Raw genomic sequence first — 18,743 nt, 5'->3', positions numbered from 1 at the left:
TTGTGATTGAGCTGTTTGCGAACCTCCATGGGTGACCCTATCAGGTTTCTTGGACCTTAGCTAAAATAGCATGGTTTCTATCTACCTCGACTCCACCTCCTGCTTCCAAGCAGCTGCCAAAAACGTATAGCTTTCCAGGCCTGTTGGGTATTCTTTCAAGCAGTAATAAAATGTCCTGAAGCTTCCTTCTGAGTCTGTTTAGAAGTTTTTATTAGGGCAACTACTCATTCAAAGGGGAAATCATGATTTCCCTTGTAACAGTGTTATTGACTGACCCACAGAAGCAAAGGTTGCCAGATTTGCTTGGGAACCTGAGGATTTTAAATCAGGTAGCATAATATCCCCTGGACTGGAGAACCTGCTGCTGGCTAGCTCCCAGTATTAAATGTATAAATATGTATGCTTTAATTTGTTTCTCCTTCCTCTTCTGTGTCGCTCAGAAGTTATTAGAAGTTTTAAATATGTGAAAAGAATCACATTAAGTGCATGCGTGTAAACCCTTTCAGATCTGCACGTTTGTTTCCATGTAATATTTTTTCTATGGTTTACTTTTGTAGTAAAGAGTGCATGCAGCTCTGAGTCGACAGCCGCAGATTTGGCCCTCAGGGCAGAGCTAGGTTCAGAGCACTCAGGCACTGACTAGAGAACACTGGATGCCAATCTGGAATCTCTGCCCGACTCAGCAGGAGCATCTGCTAGCCATTTAACCTTCGGCAAAAGAATCCCACACTCCTGTGAGCAGTGATTTTAAGAACCTTTCGATCAGTTTAATCAATAGACTTAACCGTTTATGATTGCCAATAACGTTATTTTATCCTTAAGTCAGGGCTTGGAAAACTTTTATGGAAAAGGCAGGCAAACAACAACAAAATATACACAGATGTATGTGCTAATAGCCTTCAATGTTTGTGGAAAACATTACAAATTTTACTTCATAGAATTGCTCAGTACTTAATAGATTTTATACAACTAATAACAAAAAAGTAAGCATAGTCTCACATAATAAAGTTATTCATTTTATGGTCTTTAATGTATTTAACAAGACCTAATGTCATGTTTTATGTAATTTGGGGGTTAGTACTTTAAATATGCAAACTTTTTTTATATACTTACTAAACTGAACTTCAGCAAAGTTCTTCATGTGTGTGTTTTTCAAATCTTCAACTCATTATAAACTTTCTCTAAGGCAAAGGGCTTGCAATTTGGCGTTATCTCTGAACGAATCTTCTCATGGAGTATTTAAAAAAAAAGCAAGAATTCAAAAAGATTGGGGATAGGCAGATTCTATTTGGATGTGGCTTCCAGTGCCTCAGGTCAAAGTAGATCACAGAATATCTGGAATTTTCAGAATCAGATGGATTGAGCAGAAAACCTGAAGGCAGCAAGATCAGGTTCAGGACATAGGAGAAAAAAAAATCTGCTTGCCATTCTATGCACCTATGGGATTCTGGAAACAGTCAAGTATCATTCCGCTAATACCTCTTGAGAGTCTACTTTTGATTTATAATGAATTGAATATAATCAGCTTCATTAAGAGAAGGCTCACCTGATCCAAAAGCAACTCTCCCTTTGTGTCTTTTATATAAGAAGCAATAGAAAGACTTGACATTGAAAGGAGAGATAGCTCCCTGCAGAGAGCAAGGGCAAGTTATGGATCGATCATGAGATGGTCACAGGGAACACATAATTTCACCTACAAAAATGTGAACTCTCAGATTTGGTTGATGAGAATGTTTAGGGTGTAGACTCTTTATTAGTTCAGTCACATGCTCAAATGACAAGTTACAATAAAGATGACCTAAGTCTCCACTGAATTCTCTCCATATAAGATGACAAAAACAAAACAAAACAAAACAAAAAAACAAAACAACAACAACAACAACAACAAAAAAAAACACCTGGCAACTTGGGAGTTAATCCTTCCTTGAAGTCCCTCTCACTCCTGAGAGTTCTCAGTTCTCATTTGCTTCTAATAAATCTACCTTATCTTCCCTTTCTTTTTGGGGGGATGTGAGAAGCCACTGACTCGGGGTGGTTTGATGACTGTTGATCCTCTGGGACTCTATCAGGGCAAATTAAACTCAGCAAAAACAGACCATGGCACTTAAACAACCCACATTAAAATCATTGTTTGTCTGTTTATTTGTCTACTTTGAAGGCCTTTTATTAAGACTTCTGTCTAGGAATTAGGTTAATGCAGACCTTTCCAGTAAATAACACTGCCAAGAAAACATTTTTCTTTCATGTGTGACATACCTAAAATTACAAAATCCTGTCCTGAATTTTATTAATAGGATTATTAGTGTGAGAACTACCCATTTCAAGAGACATTGCAATTACCATATCAAACATCCTTTTGATTTTGTAATCCTAGGCCTATTGTTCGGAGAAGATGGGTGGTGGAAGAGAAATGATGCTTGGTGGAATTTACCTGGGGATCTGATTTCCTCCTGACATTGGGAAGCCTTCATAATTCACACCAGTTTTTTGAGATCTTTTGCTAAACTTTTCTGTCCAAGATTCATGCTGATGAGTTCGATAAAATTGAAAGTAAAGGAAATTCACTGTCATCATTTTTAATCATGTAATTTCTAATTCTAACACAGGTAAATTTTGTTTGCAGAATAAATTGGCAGCGTGTTTGCCACTCTTCTCCAAATATTTTCTTGGGTCTAAATAAATAATAAACCTCATAGATACATACTGAAAAAAATGTAATGAAATACAACAATTTATGTAAGTGAAATGAGATTGAAGAAGATATTTCTGGAATAAGAATTCTTGCAAATGTTTAATGAGTATTTGAAAAGATTTGTTTCATTTGTGAACAGTGTCTGCACATATGAAAACATATTAAGTTAATGCCTCCAAATCCAATTTCTTTTTGAATTAAGCCTAAATTTTAATCAAACCCTAACCTTTCAAGTTGTATGACCTCTATTACCCTGTGAGCAACACAGTCAGGGCTGGAGATAGGTAAACGTATCAGGTGATCACATTCTTAGAAAACTGCTTAAATATCCTCGTGATTCTCCAAAAGACAAACGTATTGGAGCATGAGAGCACCAAAATCCAGAACCTCGCGTCCTGTGTAGACTATGCCCCTTCCTTCTCCACAGTAGCTTGGAGGCATAATGAATGAAACTGCTTTTTATAACACAGGAAGCAATGTGTTGGTGTGGAGAACGCATCTGTAAGTCTGAAGTCACAACACTGCAATTTCTCTTTCTACAGCGTCCAGTAGATCTTTATTCATTAGGTCTAAGGCATCATCAGTAATAGTTCAACACTATTTAACAAGCCATCTTTCAAATTAATCCTTCATCCCTTCTAAAACTCAGCATCTTATTCAGTATTCCCCTGTATGCTGTTCTGCAGTTATCTATTTTATGTCTTTAATCAGAAATTTCATCCACTGTATAATGGATTTGGCTTTCTCCTTTACTTCGGTAAACCACTTTTACTTATTTTAACATTCGTAAGGTCAGGAGCTGTGAGCACTCTGACATTTTATCTACCTGTTGACTAACATGTAGCTGATTATACTATTATGAGTGCCTGAGGCAAGGGTCTTCTGGGGCACAAGGTAAAGACATTATTATTAATGAGGTCTCCAATGCAAATACCAGCTTCCTGCTTTTCTAGGCTACCTTTCTCCTCTACTTTTACGGGGACAAGATGGGGCACCCTAAATGTATTCTTTGTATCCAGTACTTTTATGACATAGCCAAGGAATACTGAGCTTTGAAAATTCCGCATTTAAGGAAAGCTCCAAATGAAACTCTTCTTTTCCTTCAGTTAGATATTATCTTCATGATCGAGGCCAGAAAACAAACATCCCTCTACTCCTAAGGAAACTATGTCCCTATTGCCTGAGGAGGGTTGCTACATAAACTCCGGTGAAAGAGAGTTCAGGACACAAACTGAACTAAGGCATATAAAGCAGCCTGGAATGAATAGCTCTGAAACTATTTCTCTCCTGCTAAGACATCTTACTAACCTTTTCCTCCTGGCAATCCATTTTATCTGGCAACAGCACACTATCACTATTTCATGTTGTGGGAACTGATGCCACGATACTTTCTACTTAGCTGCTATAATCTATTTAAATAAATTCATACACTCTTTCTCTCCTTAAATAGCTGAAACTCACTGAAGCCATACAACGTAATAAAAAATACCCACATTTTTAGCCTTATGGAATCTGATGGTGCTATACTGTGATTGGCATAATATTTTAAATATTTATAAAATATTAAATAATTACAAATATTTAACAATATTTCATCACAACCAGAATATAAAGACATAGTAGTAGAGAGGACCCTGAAAGAGTTTATGTTTAAAAGTTAGGATACTTATTAATTGTCAGAATGTTGTGCCAACATTGCCTAAATTGTTGTCTGTGCTTTACTTATGACATATCTATGGGGCAAGTATTTCTATTTTCAAGTATTAAATACCAACAAATTTCACCACTTATTAAAAGTATAAGAAGAAAACTAGTCTGAGCAATCTGCATAAGGTTTTCTGAAGAAGATTTGGGATAAGTTAGCTCGGAATTGTGGGATCTTTGTATTTAAATATTCAAGAGTACCAGGAATCTCCAGGTTTAATAGTCATGCATGTGTTTTGTAAATTAAAAATGCATGACAGGCTTTAAAGTCCAAAAGCTGCATATGAAATAACTGCCTATGTGGGATTTTCTGTTTATTTTTTATTTTCCCCTTATACAATACATCCAGACCTCAGTGTCTCCTTCTAAACCTCACCCTCCCACAAACAGGGTATACATTTTTCTCTTCCCCAGGTTCATTCCTCCCTAGTTCTCCTTCAGAGAAGTGCAGGCCTCCTAAGGATATGAAACAAACGCTGCTTAAAAATTACAATAAGTCTAGGCATAAAACCTCATACTGGTTGCTGGGAGAGGAAAAGGCTCCCAAGAGCAGGCAAGAGAGTCAGAAACACCCCTACTCCCACTGTTAGGAGTTCCACAGAAACACCAATTTCATAGGAAATAATTTATGTTTGTATGCTGGTCTGACCTGCTGCACATACTAGGCTTGAATTGAAGCCATGTGCTACTACTCCCAGACTGCATGGGTGTTTTTAAGGCTTAGTGGTGGCATTTCCTAAGGCATCCAATTCCATTTGATTCTGCTGTACTGTTTTTCACTGTTTTATAGCTTTATTTTTCATCTTTCACATTGGGTTACTTACTGCTTTCCATGGACAAGAATTATTTCGCACTCATATACTGATCCTCTCATATCCTCCACATATTTCTTCCCACTTTGTGTTAGATCAGGTTCTGATGCTATTACACTTATTCAGGCATTCTTCACTGTTGACCCTTGCAGCATGTTCCGAATGCATCTCTTTCCCTACAGCTTGTTTGTGCTTTCTGTTAATAGTTCCAGTAGTCTATTCTGTATGCCCGATGATTACCATACTTTAAGCTTATAGTGATAGATATAAAATTTTTTACAAAGCATCAGGTAAGCTCCTTGCTATGATTTAAAGATAAAGCCTGTCCCCAAATGCTTGTTACTGAAAGCATGGTGTCCAGCTGGCCGTGTCACCTGAAAACGTTAGGAGGAAGTTTGCACTGGAGTATGTAGGACACTCTAATGAGTCCTTGTGGGTATCTTGTTCCAGGCTGCTACTTCTCTCTTCTGACAGTGCGCACATTAATGATAACCTCAGAGGGGCCAAAATATGCCCATGCTGCTTTAAGGAATGTAAACATGGCACTTCCTCTTGGATTAATTTGACCAAGAGCTAGTTCAAATTTGAATTTTCTCTTCTACCTGTATCTTCAGCCTGTCTGTAAGATGCCTGGCAGTCTCCTGTCTGAATCTATTGTATCTATCCATCTTATTCCTAACAAAGGGCTGTGCATTGTGTACTGAGCAACACAGAAAACATTGCAAGGGGACAAGGTTAGAGATTCTTTCTAGACATCTTTAACAGAGTTTTACAGGGGGAGAAATTGCCTTACTGACCTGTACTGATCCAAAATAGTAAGCAATACTGCAGACAGACATTATTAGTTGTACCTATTTTGCTCATAACATTTATGGTGGATATTTATTGCATAAGTCTGCTTTCAACCTTTTGGCTACTTTAGTAAATGGTTATGATAACATACACATACACACATATATTATCTAGGGTCAGAGGATGAGAGCATTTAATTTAAAGCTATACATTAACTTACGTTCTAAAAGTTATATGCTGCCTTCATTACTTTTCCAATGTTGTGAAAAGACACCACGCTAAAGGCAACTTATAAAAGAATACATTTAATTAGGGAGTTGCTTACTGTGTCAGAGGATAAGTACCAGACCACCGTGGCAGGGAGCAAACCAGCAAGCTGAAAGGCACGGCACTGGAGTGGTATCTGAGAGTTTATGTGTTATTCTTTTAAGTTGGAAATAGAGACAGAAAATAAGAGACTAAGCCATATGTGAGTTTTTAAAACATCAAAGCCACTCCAAGTGAAACACCTCCTCCAATACCTCATGCTCTTTAATCCTTTTTACAACACTTCCACCAAATATGAATACAGCATTCAAATATATAAGTCTGTGGGGGGCATTTACATTTTAACCTTCTAATATAGAAACTTAAAGGTATTGCACTGTTCTTTTAAAGGCTGGCTAACCTGAAAGCGTCTGACTACATGGTAGGTGTTTGCCAAGTCTTAAGTGATATCAAGGCATATCATCATTCTTGTGAGGTCCCACAAAGTTTCATCTCTCCTAGTATAAGAAACATGTCTATTAAACCAAATTACTACAGTCTGTACTTTTACTGGTTTCCTGTCACGAGGGAAGAGACCACTCTGCTCTTCATGAGGACACCACGATGTTTTGCCTATCCGAAGGAGGTCAACCAACCACGGGCTGAAACTTCTGAAGATGTAAGTTAAACAGAAGACAACCCTCACCTAAACTGTTTGTGTCAGGCATTTTGTTACAGTGTGGGAAGAAAGCACAACATTGCTCTGTTAGCCATGTTTTTATTACCAGTGATGGACAGTTACAAATTGTTGAGGTTTGTGTAGTCATACATGAAAACATGAACCTATGCACTCTGGCTTTTGTTGGAAGTTATATTCAGAAAACAGATTTTACAAATAGATTAGTTATCCCTCTTTTTTATCGCTCAAAACTTTTAAAATTTACGATGAAAGGAAATTTATTCATAGTCCTATAAGTAGGTATAATTATGGGAAAATTACCAGGTTCTTACATGAACTGATCATGGGAACTGTGGGCATTAACTGGGAAAGCCCTCATAATGAGATGCTGCATTTGTTAATACAATCTAAAGCTTAGTATTATTTTCTCAAATTTAGATGACTGTCTCATTGACTGTATATCAGAAAGGCTCAGGAAAACAATATAAATTAAAAATGGCACATATCTCAGTAATATTTCACTCAAATAATATAGAATTGGGTGTTTGTAAAACCTAAATTATATCTAAAAAAAAACAAAGAAAGTCAAAGGGAAGAAGACAACATAGCTGCAGGGGTTTGATTGGCATTTTAATAAAGGAGAAGAGCTGGGGAAAGGAATGGGCAGTGCTATCATCATGGGAAGCTGTCCAGCATCAACTGCTCAGGCATAACTCTGAATAGAAAGGTAAAAGGAGCAATTCAGGATGGTATTGAAAGGTTTAGCCACAGGAAAAAAAAATCTTTTAAAACTCTTCAAATGTTATTTCCTGCTTTGTATATGAGTTATTAAGCCCCAAAGACACATATTTTACTCTCATCAAGTCCATTGTGGTATCAATGTAGTCAGAAACTCTTATTGAACTGGTTGCTACTGTGTTTCGGGACTTATAGTACTTCATTTAAAAAAAATACAATACATACACCATATGATATATGAAACCCCTAGCAGGCAGGAGTGGAGGCAATATTCTAATCAAACAAATTTTGTGGGCAAAATATGTTTGTCCATACAAAGTAAAGTAATTAAAGAATAAATTAAAAATTAAAATGTACTACTTAAGGAGCTTCTGGTCACATTTTGCTACCAACCTATTTTATATGAAACTGACAAGCATTACCCAAACACAACAGGACAAAAAAAAAAAAAGGAACCATATATTCACTCTGAGAACATTTTAAATTTGTGAATTGTATTCAAGATACTAGAGATTTGTATTTAAATATCATGGCCTAATAAACAAGAAAATAGAAGTTCATTTAATTAAATGGTGTACAATAAATAAATAAGAATATGTAATTCATTTAAATCAAAATAAGTTATTTACAAATATATTAAAACCTTATAGAACCTAAGTGGAGGGTTGGTTCTTGGCTATGGCTGGGAAGTAAACAGGTATGACCAACCTGGATACACAGAAGGTCAGTGTGGCACATAGGATGAACCTGCCAGGATCATGTCAGTGGATGTCTTGGGGCTAAAAGATCCTGCAATGAATGGCACACAGGCTTCTGTCATACGCAAGAGGGCCACAAGTCCTTAACTGTGGAAGATGAATCACAAACGCTGCTGTCACTACTTCCTTCCTTATTGTCTCCATAAATAAATGAGCCTAGCATAGGCTCCATGAATAGACCATTGATAATTTCTAGCCTCCCTCTAACTATGTAACACCTGCACTCTGTTGAAAGAACAGGAAAGGGGAATAAAAAGAAAACAGGCTGGAAAACAGGACCGCCCCACTTGTTATTTTGTCTGAATTACTTAAAGGAGAGAAAAATGCAATCTAATATTAGAGACTTAAAAATAAATGCCATTTCTTGTGAAAACAACAAGTGTTCCAGATGAACCTGTGTAACAGACTGAGCTAAATGCAGGCGCTTAGTTTCTTTGCTAGGGAAAGAAGTAAGAGAGCAGAAGATTCTAAACATAGTAAAGAAGGAAAAGTAGGAGAATGTGACATAATGAAGCAGTCAGGCAACAGTCTCCAGGAGGCACCGTGTTTTCGGGGTCAGGCATGGCCACTTGCAAACAGTGTGCTGTTCAGAGAGATGTGTGGGCCCTCACAAGGCAATGCAGATAACCGTGCTTGCATACAAAAGGTGCATTAAAAATGAGAACGGTTGACTCTGCACACAGGTAAAATGAACAAGCAAGTTAAAGTATATTATGGAATGATCCTTTCTTCTTAAAGTTAATTAGGATATATATGCTTACGAGACTGTGGTGGCACATGCCTTTAATCCCAGCACTTGGGAAGAGAGGGTAGGTGGATATCTGAGCATGAAGCAAGCTTGGTCTAAAGAGCAAATTCAAGGGCAACCAGCGTTACACATAAAGACATTTATATATACATATATATATGTGTGTGTGTGTGTGTGTGTGTGTGTGTGTGTGTGTGTGTGTTTGTGCATGTATGTACCCATATGTTGTTTTAGTTAGGGTTTCTGTTGCTGCAAAGAGACACCATGACCACGGTAACTCGTATAAAGGAAAACATTTAATTGGATGGCTTACAGTTCAAAGGTTCAATCCAACATCATCATGGTGGGACATAGCAGTGTACAGGCAAACAAGGTGCTGGAGAGGTAGTTAAGAGTTCTAAGAGTTCTATATCTTGTTCAGCCAAAAGGAAGTGAACTGAAATACTGGTCATGACTTGAGCATAAATGAGACATCAAAGCACACCTTCACAACACTTCCTTCCTTCAACAAAGCCCCACCTACTCCATCAAAGCCATACTTTCTAATAGTGCCACTCCCAATAAGCTTTTGGGAGCAAATTGCATTCAGCCTACCACACATGTAAACATAAAATGTATATGTGCATGTGTGTACATACTAAATGCAAAGAGGCTATTGGTATTACTAATAATATTTACCAACTTTTTAGTGGGATATTACATATTCTCTGCTAACTATGTGTTATGTCACAAATTATTAAAACTTGACGTGAAATTTTTATTCTCAAAAATGTCTCAGAGCAAGTTAGGAAATAGGTTCTGCCATGCAAGCTTCAGGGCCTGATTTGGGTCTTCAAAATCTATAAGGAAATGTCAGGTAGGCTGGCACACGCTGGCTGTGGTCTGAACCTGAAGGAGGTTATGGCATTGCTGTTCACCCTTTCTATGCATCCACCCCTGTGCAGAAGCACACGTTTAAAAAACAGACGTCATATAAAATTTTCATTCACCACCGAAGAAAATGTTTGTTTTTCAGAAAACCATAGTTAATCACGGAAGCAAATTATTCAGAACAGTATTTGGCTAAGATTTACTTACAGTACACATCCACTCGGATCGACTTTATTGCTGGGGACCCCAAGCCGTTCTCTGCTTTACAGTAATAGCGGCCACCTTGGTGTCTCTGAATGTTTGTAATCCTCAAAGTCTCATTGAAGACACTCGAGTCTTGGAATCTGTCAGAGGCACTTCCTGCTGTTTTGGTCCACCTGATCTGAGCAAGCATCAACAAAGATTGTTACTTTAGGTTGGTTTTCCGCAGACAATCAAACAGCAGTTATTTCCTATGATGAGCTGGCTTTCGGAGCCACTGCGCTGCCTTTCTATTGCATTAGTGAGAAATTAAAATATATGTCCCCAACTGAGTTACAAAATCGCAGGTGCTAACCTCATCACCGTAGAGTTCAAGTCAGCTAGAAGCAATGGTACTGAGGTCTTCAGCATCTCACCAGACTGCAGGCAATGCACCACAGAAACAAGACTCAGCTTCTGTGCCTGCTGAGCATTCCAAATTTCCTTATACATGTCTGAACTTTGTAAGGCAATTTTTGTGATTTGGATCAAATAGGCTCTCATTTCTTTTGGGACATGCTTCATTATTTCATTTAAAAATTTCTCTTTGGTTTAGATAATGTAGGCATGTTACCATAATGGCTTATAGAGATTATGTATAATTTCATACACCTGGTGGTTAAAAGGGGTTTTGTTTTATGTAATGACTTTGCTTTAATAAGCCCACAAATGATTCGCTATTTTGAAAATTGGAATTCACTTTACATCAATAATTATTTTCAAAAAAATGTGTAAACTTTTCAGAGAGTGCAATCCTATCAAACTGTCAAAACAATTTGAATATCTAAAATTGTCCATTATAAACAATACCATTCTTTTGAACACAGCTGTGAGCAACAGATTTTGTGTGTGCTAGCAATAACTACTGGTATTCAGCTTAAATTTTGTGTGTTATCATATATAAAACCTGAATAAAAAGCCACATGTTAATGTTGTATAGTGCTGCAAGATAGAAGATGAAAACTGTTTGGTTTTATTTTTCTCTTTGTTTTGCCCATGTATTTAAAAAAAAATATTTAGAGTTTGGAAGCAACCAAGGCAAACACACTGCTTAAATTTGTATAAGATTAAGCATGTGGAAATATGGAGAAACCAAAGTAAGTGTTTTCAAACTCGAAGCTGTATAACCGGTAGCCACGCCACTTTCACACACTGCACACTAACATTTTAAGATAATGGCTTTAAGTTGTCTTTAAAAAAGTTTTTCACATCATAATTTAGCAGGATGAAAATAAGCATGTTTTCTCTGCACCGTAAAAGCAACAAAAAAAATGTTTTCTAGACAAAAGAAGTAGCCTATATTTTTTCAAATCTTGGTATGTGTATGGAAAACTATAGGAAGTAAATGTAAAATTCGTAGCCAAGTAGTTTGTCAATTACGTTATCTCTAAAATCTGTAATGATGGTGATGTTTCCACTGAAAAGTTTAGAATTCTGTCTTAACTTAAATTTTAATATCTATAAGCAAGGAAATAAGGATTCTTTAAATAAATAAATGACAGTTTTGTCTTTGTGTAGAGATTTTTATTTTATTTAAAAATAGATACTAAAATTCAAGTTACTAAATAATAATTTTTGCAAACGTTTCAAAATAATGTTAATGCTGATTCAGAAAACTAAATGCTTCAGAATATGAAAGGTCTGAACTAAAAGAGTTATAGATATGGTCTAAGTCTTTCAAATTTGTAAAAATAAGCTGTTAATATACATAATTTCATTGGGCAAAATTATTTTAGCCCTACATGTGGCTCGACAGAGCAGGAGCAGTGTATGAGCATGTGCGGGAGAATGGAGAAAGGAAGCAGGGTAGAGCAGGAGGAAAGCAGTCATGATACAGAGTCACAAGCATCAACTTACTGGTCACGGCTCACCTTAACATTTTTGAAAGTTGTTGAGGATCCCAAATTATTCTGCTCATTTTAATTTTATTCATTTATTTTTGTTCATCTTGCATACCAACCAGAGTTCCCTGTCCTTCCCCTCCTCTTGCTCCCTTCTCCCACCCCAACCCTTATCCATACCCCAGAAAGCTAACACTTCCCGGGGGGAGTCAAGACAGCCTGGCACATCATGTTGAGGCAGGACCAATCCCCCCCCCACCCACACACACACATCAAGGCTGAGCAAAGCATCCCACCAAAGGGAAGGGACTCTAAAAGTCAGCTCATGCACCAGGGATAGATACTGGTTCTACTGCCAGGGGTCCCATAAGCAAGCCAAGCCACACAACTGTTACTCACATGCAGAGGACCTTGTTCAGTCCTATGCAGGCTCCCCGTTTGTGGGTCTTGAGTACCCAAGGTCCCAGGAGCTTAGGTCAGCTGCCTCTGTGGGTTTCTCATCATGATCTTGACCCTCCCCCCATGCTCATATAATCTCTCTTCCCTCCCTTTCTTTAGACTCCCAGCACAGCCCAGGGCTTAACTGTCTATCTCTGCATCTGCTGCTTCCATCAGTTACTGGATGAAGGTTCTATGATGACAATTAGGGTAGGCACTAATCTGATTATGAGAAAAGGCCAGTTTAGGCACCTTCTCAACTCTTGCTAAGAGTCTTAGATGGAGTCATCCTTGAGGATTCCTGGGAATTTCCCTAGCACCAGGTTTCTCCCTAACCCATTAATGTCTCCCTCTATAAAGGTATCTCTTTCATTGCTCTCGCTGTCCATCCCTTCCCCAATTTGCCCATCTAGTTCCCTCATGTTCTCATCCCCCATCCCCTCCCCTCTACCAGTCCTACCCCAGTTTACCCAAGAGATCTCATCTATTTCCCCTTCTTAGAGTGATTCATGTATGTCTGTCTTAGGGTCCTCCTTGTTACCTATCTTCTTTGGAGCTTTGTTAAATTATTTCTATGTTTTTCTTTTTAAATTAGTTTTTAATTGGAGTAAAATCATATCACCCCCTTACTCCCTCCATCTTCTCCAAATATTCTCTTAACAACTCCTCCTATGCTCTCCCTACTCTCATGTTGATAGCCTATTTTCCCTGATCATTTTTGTTACATAGATAGATACACATGCAAACATACATACGTGTGTGTGTGTGTCCACGCGCAATACAAAATAAAGCAACTTTAACTTTTTTAATCTTACTCTAGTCAGAATAACTAAGATCAACAAAACTGCTGACAACAAACGCTGTTGAAATTTTGGAAAGAAGACCCTGATTCATTGGTAGAGATGGAAATTATTGAAGCCTCTCTTGACGTAAGTGTTGAGGATGCTCAGGAAACTAAAAATAAATCTACTACATGCCACACTCATTGGCATATGCCCAAAGGACTCAAGGACATGCTCCACAAGATACTTGCTTAGCAATGTCCATTGCCACCCTCCTAAAGAGCCAGGAAATGGAAACAACCTAAATGCCTTAAAACCGATGAATGAATAATAAAAATGTGGTAAATATATGCAATGGAACACTTTTCAACAGTAATTATCCATTTATTTGTTTAAAATAAAATAGTATTAATCTGAATAGCCTGTATTTTAAATATAATCTGAAAGTTATGCCCTACTACCAGCAGTATGGCTTTTAATCAGAAAAACAACTAAGAGTAACATACTTTCCAACACTATGACTCTCTTTAGTATCCAGCTTACGGGAACTAAATTAGACAGAATTCCTTATCAAATTCTGCATATTCAAGATGTTTCCTTTTAAAAAACAGACAAAGAAAATCTGAATCCACAGTGATACTCATTCTGAAAGGCTTCACTATTCAATAGCCTTTTCAGAGAATCATGAATCTTCTACATTGAAACCCCACAAGTGGTAGTTTTTCAACATTTTTGCACAGTATAATCCAAAACCACAACAAAAGTCATTCTATAGTCTATTATATGAAGATTCGTGGATCATTTTTGCTCTTGAATTGGTCTTTGAGTCTGCATTATTTTGCAACATTGTATATTAGTGATTTGAGAAATACCCCCTGAGCTACAAAGGTTTAAAAAAAGTTACTAGTACCAAACTTCACCATTATAAGATACAACTAAGATCATATGTAACAACTCCATCAAACTATCTCCTCCTTGGAGCCTTTAAATGTCAAAAAGCCATTATGCTGACTTTCCCAAATTATAATTTTTTTCTTAAAATCATGCCTTTATCACCATTGAAAATATGTAAATTGTTTTAAGACAAATGGTGCATGGTCAATTAATTCATTAAAAAATGCTTAGAAAATACACGTCTGAATCACCACACATTTAATAGTAATCACCCTTTTTAAATTTAAATTTATTCACTTCTTTTTGAAACGATCTTTCTCATTTCACATACCAATCCCAGTTCCCACTCTCTCCTCCTCCTCCTGCTCTCTCTACATTTCCCCCACTCTACCGCTATCCACTCCTTAGAGAGGGTAAGGCTTCCCAAGGGAAGACACAAAGTCTAGTAAACCACTTTGAGGCAGGACCAAGGCCCTCCCCACTATATCTAGGCTGAACAAGCTATCCCTCCAAAGGCTCAAAAAAAAAAAAAAAATAGAAAGAAAGAAAGAAAGAAAGAAAGAAAGGGCTAGTTCATCACAAAACTCAACCACACAAATTCCTTTCCTTGACAGTACTGCCCAGTTTTTTCAAACAATAAATTCTTTTTTATTATTTTGTCACTTAGAGTATAAAAATAATGAAGCTTCAGGATTTACTAGAGATATGCTTAAAATCACTATTGTTTTGTGCTAAGGACGTAACAGTCAGGGAAAAAAGAAGTCGGTTTTAAGTTGACATCACTGTCTTGCTTTTGTTTGAGCGAGCAACACATCCTCAACCCCCGGTTGCCTTCCACCATCACTGTAAAAGTTATACAGAAACAAAATGTCTTCTTTTCTCCTCATAATCACTTTAAGGATCACAAACAGCCACCAGAGAGATTTGTAGCCATTATCTGGAACACACTTTTTGTTAAGAGTACAGAAACAGTTTCATAAAATGAGATGTAAAAAAATCCCATTTGGGGCATTTTAGAGAAATAGACAGAAGGGAGGATTGTTTACAAAACAGTGTGGAGGCAATGGAATGTATATGTACCAGGAGGAAACAGTTGTTCTATAATTGGCCTCTTATGTTTAGATAAATTCCAGGTGCACCAGAGACGTAAATGTAGAAAATGATGTCTTAACAATCCCTAAGATCAATAGTAGAAATTACCGTAATGCTATAGTGATCAAGACTTCAAATCTAAGCCTCCTAAATCTTAAAAAAGCAATTCTGAACTAACTCCTCTGTGTATATGTATGGTTGTGTAGATAGATGTTTTTATTTTGAGACACCTAACAGCAGACTAGGGGTGTTTGTGACTCTCTGAATGCTCCTGGGACCCTTTTCTCCTACTGAGTTTTCTTGTCCAGCCTTGATATGGAAGTATGTGTCTAGTCTTATTGTAACTTGTTATGTTGCCTTTGGTTGATATTTCTGGGAGATCTGTTCTTTTCTGAAGGAAAATGGAGGAAGAGTGGATTTGGGGGACAGTGCATGGGGAGTTTGGAGGAAAGGAGGGAGGGGAAATTGCAATCAGAATATAATATATGAGAGATAGGTGAATAGATGATAGATAGATTGTAGATAGATAGATAGATAGATAGATAGACAGACAGACAGATAGATAAAAGAGAAAGAAGGAGGAAAAGAGGAAAAAAGAAAGGAAAGTGGGAGAGAAAGAAAGAAGATATTGGTGCTGAGAAAAGTGGCTGAAATTATTAAAGAAGTTACACTATTAAAGAGAATTCTGCTCTATTTTGGGTAACTAGGAGTGAAGTTAAGAGGGAAACATCTCATCTATTAAAGAACTCACTAAGTAAAAATTTAAATTCATTTGAAATGAGAAAGTCTAACTGATAATGTCAATAGGGGTTTCTTGTTTGCAAAGAACAGAGGGGAGTATTTCCAAGAGTCAGTTGTTTCAAGCACACAAACACTGACTCAGCTGAGGTCCAAGGGGGGGCAGCCTCTATTTTGAGCTGGCAGCATTATTCACACAGTGCTGGCTTTAGAGTCCCGATGGAAGCAAGATCAAGGCGGGTGGTGTAAGCTTCTGACAAGGTTCCAAAAAAACAGAAGGCAAAATGATGTGAATGAAAATGGGAATCTCTGAGAGAACATCACAAAGCCAATGTGTGAAGCTGTAAACTTGACACCTAAGTTGTCTGGAGACCCATGATACTGAAGACACTAGGAGCATGTCACAACCGTGAAGGTAATCTGCTTGCATGGGGTGGAACTGATTCAAGGGAGAGGCCATGAGAACTACAGGTTTTAGAGGCAGAGAGGCAGGGTTGCCTGATTCTTTTGGAGCACAGATAATTCAATCATGATCCCCAGATGGAGAATTTGGGTTGCAACATTTGGAATGTAATATATGAGAGCAGAATAAAGAAAAGGGAGTAATTCAATAAACGTACCAATTATTTTATTCATGTAGACCAGAATATATAATAAAGAATGTCAAAATTCAAGGGTAGCATTCAATTATATAAATTATATTTACATGCATATTATATTTATAGTAAGTGAATAAGAATGGCAAGATCATAAAATTTGAGTTTAAAAAGGAAACACAAATGAATATGTTGTAGCTGAAAATTTTCTTAGCATTTTAATTTCAAGTGTATTCATTAAAGCAAAAGGAAATAAAGTTTATCTCCCAGTCGGAAACAGTGAGAAGCTAGCAAGATGGCAACAATAAAGTGTCAAAATTCCTTTCAGAAAATTTTATGAATGATGTGATAGACACAAACATCCTTACATTGACTTAGCAGTGATCGAACTACAACTTACTTCACTCTTCTATTTATGGGAATCAGTACAACAAACCTACTGAGTAGATACAGAAGGACTGAGAACTAAGGTCAGCGTTTGCTTTGTATGCTTCAGATATTGTATTTCGTACCCAGCATGTCGTGCATACACACACACACACACACACACACACACACACACACACTCTCATACACACACAGAAGCTAATGCTGATGAGAGCTGAAAGTGAATCAAATATAATTTGAAAATCAAAATATAAAGTAGAAAACCAGCTATTTTCTTAAGGTAATGTATGTTTACTTGTAATCACACAACTAAGCATGGTAACGATACTAAAAATTTCTTCCTTTGGTAATTAAAACAATGAAATGACCATTTTCACTTATTCCACTATAAAGGGACAATTTTCTTGAATAAGCCAATTAAAAAATGGCCTCCTGAGTAGAAACTGGCCTGAAGGCATCCTGTGTGAGGGCGAGCTTTCATGGTATCTGAGGCAACCATGCAACATTCCAAAGGAAGGAAGGAAGCATGCAGCAGTCTTACCTAACTGTTAACTACACCTGTTAACCACAACAACACTAGCATGGAACACTTACCCTAAGGGTGCAGTAGCAGTATGCTTCCTTGGGTGGTAACCAACATCTTTCTTTTTCATTTTTTATTTTTATAATTGTATTCATTTCACATACCAACCATAGTTCCCTCTCCCTCCCTTCCTCCTGCTGTCCCCCACTTCCCCCCAACCCACCCTTATTCCCTCCTCTGGAAGTTATCCTCATGGATATGTATCCCTAAGGCATGTATGGCCCCTCGTTACATAGAAAAAAATATATGTATATATACATATAACCAACATTTTTCTAATTGGATTTAGGACCTCATTAACAAAAGACAAATCATGTCTGGGACTGGAAAGTGTAACCAACTACTCAGCCCTAGTGAAGTTAAGGATCTAGGAGATGAACCTACAACTGCTATATAAAATTAGCACCACTGAGCTCCATTCAAAATGTCTTTATACCCACAGATAAGTGTATTCCCTACCATTCATAAAGGGGCTGCCTCTTTGTAACAGATAGAGACTATATTAGAAAACCACAACCAACCAAAATACAAAGTTGCAGAGCCTAGTTCCAATAGACACATCCAAAATACAACTTTTGCACTAAGGCTCAGTGATCATTGTGGAAAAGGAGGCAGAAAGAGTGTAAGAAGCCAAGGAATTTGGAGTTTGCCAATAAACTGTCTCCTAGAAATGTCAGAAGCTATACCCATGAAGTCTCACCAACATGGCTGCTGAAATATGACCTGAACCAAGAAGGCACCAAGAGATGTGCTAAGTAGATGTGGAAAGCTCATTAAGTTCAAGCCTAGATGAAAAACTATAATCAACTAAGGTATGAAAGTGTGGGAGAGAAAGTACCCACAGAAGAGCACACCAACTAGATATTACATATGAAAGCGTCAGCCAGAAAACACACAACACACACTTCCATATGTTTATGTGTGTATGTAACTGATATACATACTACTTACATACGCATGTACATAAATAGCATTATGCATAAGAAGAGGTTTTATTTATGTATTATGTGTGTATATTCTTATCTTTCAATTCAAATAAGTCTAAGCTAAAATTATTTATTTCAAAGTTATATATTTATCATTGGTCTTTTTCCTAGTCTCACTTTTAAATGA

At 37.3% G+C, this 18,743-nt stretch overlaps 1 protein-coding gene across 2 annotated transcripts in view; it reads right to left on the bottom strand.

Annotated features, from left to right (window-relative positions):
• Mdga2 (MAM domain containing glycosylphosphatidylinositol anchor 2) overlaps window positions 1–18,743 on the bottom strand; it is a 725,366-nt gene that overhangs the window by 318,299 nt on the left and 388,324 nt on the right. For both annotated transcript variants that reach the window (XM_041658245.1, XM_041658246.1), the window contains exon 3: window positions 10,247–10,421. In XM_041658245.1, the coding sequence (XP_041514179.1) occupies window positions 10,247–10,421 (175 nt within the window). The remainder of the gene's footprint in view (window positions 1–10,246; window positions 10,422–18,743) is intronic.

The sequence above is a fragment of the Microtus oregoni genome, unplaced genomic scaffold (genome assembly GCF_018167655.1).
Source record: "Microtus oregoni isolate MIOR12 unplaced genomic scaffold, Mior012 000009F_ref0000495, whole genome shotgun sequence".
Classification (NCBI taxonomy): domain Eukaryota; kingdom Metazoa; phylum Chordata; class Mammalia; order Rodentia; family Cricetidae; genus Microtus; species Microtus oregoni.
The sequence above is the reverse complement of the archived record's forward strand: the minus strand, read 5'-3'. Positions and strand labels throughout refer to the sequence as shown.